Source organism: Chanos chanos, chromosome 3, assembly GCF_902362185.1.
Source record: "Chanos chanos chromosome 3, fChaCha1.1, whole genome shotgun sequence".
NCBI lineage: Eukaryota > Metazoa > Chordata > Actinopteri > Gonorynchiformes > Chanidae > Chanos > Chanos chanos.
The window spans coordinates 25313959-25319725 of record NC_044497.1 but is presented as its reverse complement, the minus strand read 5'-3'; the positions used below and the strand labels follow the sequence as shown (position 1 = coordinate 25319725).

Below are 5767 nucleotides of genomic sequence, written 5' to 3'. Positions count from 1 at the left end.
TATCCTACTTTGCAGGCTATCCTTCTGTGTGCCACTGCGCATGATGGCAGACAGCCACAGCACACATCACTGTGGCAAACACTCTTTGGTGTTATACACACTGTAAACACTACAATGACCTGCATCTGGATCGTCTTCATCAGATAACTCAATGTCTGAGTCATCCTCAACTAACCAAAGAGTTTCTCTGCATTTGATAGCGAATCATCTCCTTCTGACTTGAAAAGACAAAATTGAGGTAATAAATACAAATGTCCACTGTGGAGGACATGTTATAAACCATATTCATATTTAGGTGAAAGCTTGTTAAATGGGTCTAAAAAATGGTCTAAAATATTCTTGAGAAGTTCACGTACAAGATCACAACAAAGTTACACGGTAAAAATTGCACTATTAATTTAATTAGGCACTTACTTTTCTTCCTTCCATAAAATGCCCTTGTCGTGATAGCTGCCATTTTCTTCAAAGAGGAACAGGAAATTCCAAAAGACCCATCCCTAAACATTTCGTATCACTGAACTGCTCTAAATGTCCCCTTTATAGTATGATGGAAGTTAACTCAGTAGTATGTATGGTTTTGAAGATACATCCATTTACAAATGTCCACTAGAGAGGACAAAAATGAATTGCTGGAACTCAGGAGGCACATACAAATTCATAATAGTATCATTTGTAATAAGGTTACCATATATTCATCTGTCACATGTTTGTCAAGTAGCATCTGTGCTCATCATATCTTGCAGCTGAATCCAAATGTAAAATATAATAATGTTCATATAAACATACATTAAATGGCTCTTAAACACCTTTTTTAATCACTGTCCAGACTAAAGAACAATGCAATGATGTGACGGAATAAACATGATAGTGTTGGCTGGAATAATTCAGTTATCGAAAAACTATAAACAATCATTTCGATCCATCCTCTTATTTCTAATTTCTCACGAGACTAAGTAAGATTTTGACCGTGAAACAGAGTCTCCTGGTGGCCATTCGTGAAACATCCTAACCGTTGCTCGCTTCACACAAACGTACATGTACCGTCACGTGTTACCGCTCTCCCGGGGGAACACTTCCGGTAGCGTTTCCTGTGTTTGTAAACTGAGAAAAATTGGAAGATCGACAAGAAATATTCATCTGAATTTCATTAAAGAACGAAAGGTAATTAAACTTTGCTGTCCGTATGCACAACACATATTGCTTTAGTTCTTCCTGCTACGTTGAAGATTGCGAGCGAATAATAACCACATAGCATGGCAGAGGTTTAAAAACGGCGGTGAACTCCACCACACGCCCTGTTGTTGTGTTGTTGGGGGAGGAGGGGTGTTCACACAGGCTCACTTTAGCATCATGCTAACAAGGAATTCCTCTCTTAGCAACATTTGGGCTCATTTGTTTTCGTTTGTGTCCCGCTAAACTAAATCAAAGCTTGTTCACTGCTGTGGAAATAGTCCTTAAATCGGGTCTTGTATTATCCCCGTATGTGTATAAGGCTGAATAGTCTGCATACAATGTTAGTCAATACATGGACAAGACACCAACCGTCCACATTCTTTCTTTGAATATGTGAATGTGCCGCGCAGCTTCTCGGGCTTTGGAGCCGAATGAACGTGGGCAAAAAACTTTTTGTTTTTCAAAGCCAAATAAAGTAATTACGACAACCCAATCAAGATTTTAGCAAACGCCTTATTTGCCATCAGACGTAAGGAGAATCCATCTTTAAGTAAAGATATTGTTTTGACTTGTAGGGGTGAAATTCAGTTAGCTCAAAAATATGTTAACTATGCATCCATTAGCTAATTTAAAAAGGGATTTGGTATTTACTCTGTATTCAAGTATCACGGTTTTATGAGTTTAAAATGATCATATTCTTTGCTTATGAGCCTACGAGTTTTCTAGACGGCAATTTTAAGTTAATTAACTTATTTCATGGCGAAACCTGTTTCTGTGTTGCAGATAAAGAGTAATGTAGAGGTGGACTGTTATGATATGTACAACTCGTTTGTTCATTGAATTAAATGTATTCATGTTATCATATATCTCTTGATGATGTAGTTCTTAAACATTTATCAACGTTTATAGTATCACAAAACTGTTTTGACTTCATCTGGACAGCGCTGTGCTGACTTTGAACAGGCAGACGTGATTGTCAGTGTTCAGATGTTACAGATACAGTATTATTCATTGTGTCATCTTAAAGTTCATCTTCAGTTTTGCTCATCTACATTAAAAATCAGCATTTCTGTAAAAAAAAAAAAAAAAAAACATAAAAAAACTTTTTCTTTTTGTTTTGTTTTTGCAGAGAAAGTCTCCAAAGGCTTGAGTGGAGATTAAGATTAAGTGCATTAAGATGCTATTGAGGCTGATTCTGAGTCATAGTTTCTGTGTAGAAACTGCTTTGTGTCTCTCGGTTGATGTGTCCTGTTCAGTTTCCCCTGACTGGTCTCTGCTCTGTTTTGTGAAGATGTCATACACCGACACCCCCAAAGGTGTTCTCCGGGGCTGAATAATGTCTTTTGGTGGCAGTTAAACTACTACTAGTAATTATAATACTGGCTTCCCAGATGACAATGTCTGGTTAAGCATTTCTAAGAAAGCGCTTTTAAAGGTTCATTGGCTTAACCTCAATTGAGAAACTCTAAATGAAAGAATATGGGGGGAAAAATGTCTATATAGCGGAAAGTTGATTCTGTCCATTTTTTACACAGTTGAAATTCTGACCATCTTAAGAGCAGTTTTGGAAATCTGGACTTCACCACCTCTGTTTGCAGGCATTTGCCCCTTCCCCCCGATGATTGGGGTGTGTGTGTGTGAGATCTCTATTCGCACTCTCTATCCTGAGCAGCGTTCCCTGTCCCCAAACACGCACACACACTCTCCCCACAGCGATGTCACACCTACCCAACACCTCAGTGAGAGACCATATGAAATGGGTCAGTGTGATTCTCCTAATTGTCTCACGTTTTTCTCTCATAGTTTTGTTTGTTTATCTGTTTTTTATTTTGTATGCGTCTGTTTTGTAGCACCCATAGGCTCCACAGATTCATTTTGTTTCTTCATGTTTTCATTGCAAGTCTTGTCTTTAGCTCTGTTGTAGTAGGTAGCTACAAAATCGAATTCATTCCTAAGCTCTTTGTGTCTGTTGATTGTTAATGGATAGGTGAAAGCGGTATGCTTAAAAGCAACCCTGCTCTCTTCCTGATGGACACCTGTCAGAACCAATCACAGCCACTGATCATTTGCATTTACATGTGTGTGTGACAGGCAGGGCTGCTGGGTTGCGAGGCAGTGCTGTCGAGCATGGCGCTGATGCAGGCCAACTCTGTGTCCAGCCATAAGAAGATGGTGTCACCCCTGAGTCAGGGTCAGAGAGACAACCACAGCCAGGAGAGCCACGCCCACCAAAGCCACATGGTCCTGCCCTCTGGAGTCAGCTGCCCACCACTGGTGAGACGCAAACGTGTACAGTTGCACGCTCACATTTGGCAAAGATCTTAATCACAGAGCAGCAGTAGTTATCTTTAGTTTATTTGACAAGATGTGGCCTCTGACTCACACTCTGCACTACATCAGACTTTTCCCATTCATGACTGTTTGATAGATGTGGTGTGCAATGGTTTTACAGCTTTGTGTGTGAACTGTTTACACGACCGTCCACGTACACTCATTCATGACAAACAAGCCTCAGCTGACTTTTTTCTTTGTCTTTCTTTTCAGCTCATCCGGAAAGATGGAGAGTTTCACTCATCTCGTTTGCTGGATGAAAAAGACATGCGAGCCAGTCAGAACGTGCAGCCGAAGAAAAAGCACCGAAAATCAGGCACTCCCACCAAAGTGAGAGAAAAACCACAGGCAAGTAAACCGGCCCGTGTACACGTGCTCTCACTGTGTGAAAAATGGCTTGGTGTATGCACGTGTGTAAACTGAATTCTGTTTAGCATTGTCTGTTTAATTAAATGAGGAAAAAAATCACTATGTGTGTGTCTGTGTGTAGGTGGATTTGTCTGATGTCAATGGTGATAGCTCTCTCAGTTCTCAAGTGCAGAAGAACTTCATCTGTGAACACTGTTACGGAGCTTTTCGGAGCAGTTACCATCTCAAACGGCACATTCTCACCCACACAGGCATGTCCTGTCTCACCATCTTCAGTACAGCATACATGTCACTATGTATGCTAAATAAATGTTTTTTTTCTGTAACAGTCATGAACACAGAGTTAGTTTTGAAATGACACCATAATATAATGAATGCTGTGGAAAAAAGACAAACAGCTAAGATGCTAAGTTTGTATTAGAATGCACTGTAATCAAACACGTGATATGAACTGAAGTGACGTGTGGGGTGTGTTTTGGTGCAGGAGAGAAGCCATTCGGGTGTGATGTGTGTGACATGAGATTCATTCAGCGTTACCATCTGGAGAGACACAAACGAGTCCACAGTGGAGAGAAGCCTTATCAGTGTGACCGTTGCCAACAGGTGAGTGGTCACACACAAGCGCACACACACAGTCGCATGCAGTCACTCACACACACGCATACGCGTACACAGTCACACACACATACTCCAGCAAATTAGTTTCAGAGGAAGCAGTTCTGATATTGAAGGATGTTTCCTGGTTTGTGATATCTTGATATCTATAATGTTTTTGTGAAGGTTTAGTTATTTTTAAGCTATTAACAGGTAGCAAATGGACAGTTAGAGGTATATGTTGCCAAATCCTGGTAAAACATGAAAGTGGCTGGTAGATTTCAAACACAAAATTATGATTTACTATTGAGTGTCTGGTGAATTTGAACATTTATCTGTCAGTGGCTGGTAGATGTTCACATTTTAAAAAGTTAATTTCTCACCCTTTTTGTGATTCTAGACATTGGAAGTTGAATTTAGACCGCTGTTTTGTGGATCCTCTGATTTCTGTTTTCTTTCCGCAGAACTTCTCCAGAACAGACCGGTTGCTGAGGCACCGGCGTTTGTGTGCGGTCGGCATCCCTAAGGAGGAGAACCAGTCATGCTGCGAGGGACGGCCGTACTCCCAGGACCCCCCCCAGCACACAGCTTCCTGGAGCCCCCTGCAGGCCAACAACAGCCAGCTGACTGTCTGAGCACCACCCCCAACACAGTGCACCCTCCCTCCCCTCCCCTCCCCTCCCCTCCCCTCCCTGTTCCCCCAACAACCCCAGTGGGAACCACAGAAAAGACTCAACGCAGCCAAATCCACACAGTACCACACTGTCTGAGACAGAACCTGCACGCTCTGCACAAGAGACTGTAATCAAACTCAGTGCAGATATAGTGGATGATTTCATATTCATCAACCTGTCGTCCAAGAGGGGGGTTGTTTTTTTATGAATTGTTGAAGACTATCAGTGGGTAGAGCTAAAAGTGTGAAGACCCTGTTGGGCTGATGTATTTGTTCCTTTGCGCAAGAGCAATAACGAACTCTTTTAACTGGTAGATTGATTACTTTGTCACAAAAAAGTAGAAGGATATAACGTGTTTTTTTTTTTGGTTGTTGTTTTTTTTTTTCCCAGCAAAACTTATTTTAAACCATGGAGGTGGTGTTCGTAACTACAGCGGCATTACATAAGTCAGCCGAGACATGGCACCTGCCAGCAGGTCCGCAGGTCACAGGGGAGGGGGTAGGGGAAGGGGGTTTCCTTCTAGCAGTGTCAGACGAGAGGATGATTTTGAACACTCAAAACCACGCGGCCTTTTGACTTTCACATTTCTACCGATTCTGCTCAAGTATTGTATGATTAAAACACAA

At 41.5% G+C, this 5767-nt stretch overlaps 1 protein-coding gene across 1 annotated transcript; it reads left to right on the top strand.

Moving 5' to 3' along the window:
* The first annotated feature begins 2861 nt into the window (after positions 1 to 2861).
* On the top strand, positions 2862 to 5198 carry znf740b (zinc finger protein 740b). Its single transcript, XM_030769976.1, has 6 exons — positions 2862 to 2933; positions 3265 to 3447; positions 3718 to 3852; positions 3995 to 4124; positions 4358 to 4476; positions 4932 to 5198. The coding sequence occupies exons 1-6, from the start codon at positions 2889 to 2891 to the stop codon at positions 5100 to 5102; spliced, it is 783 nt and encodes a 260-aa protein (XP_030625836.1). The 5' UTR covers positions 2862 to 2888; the 3' UTR covers positions 5103 to 5198.
* Positions 5199 to 5767: the final 569 nt, after the last annotated feature.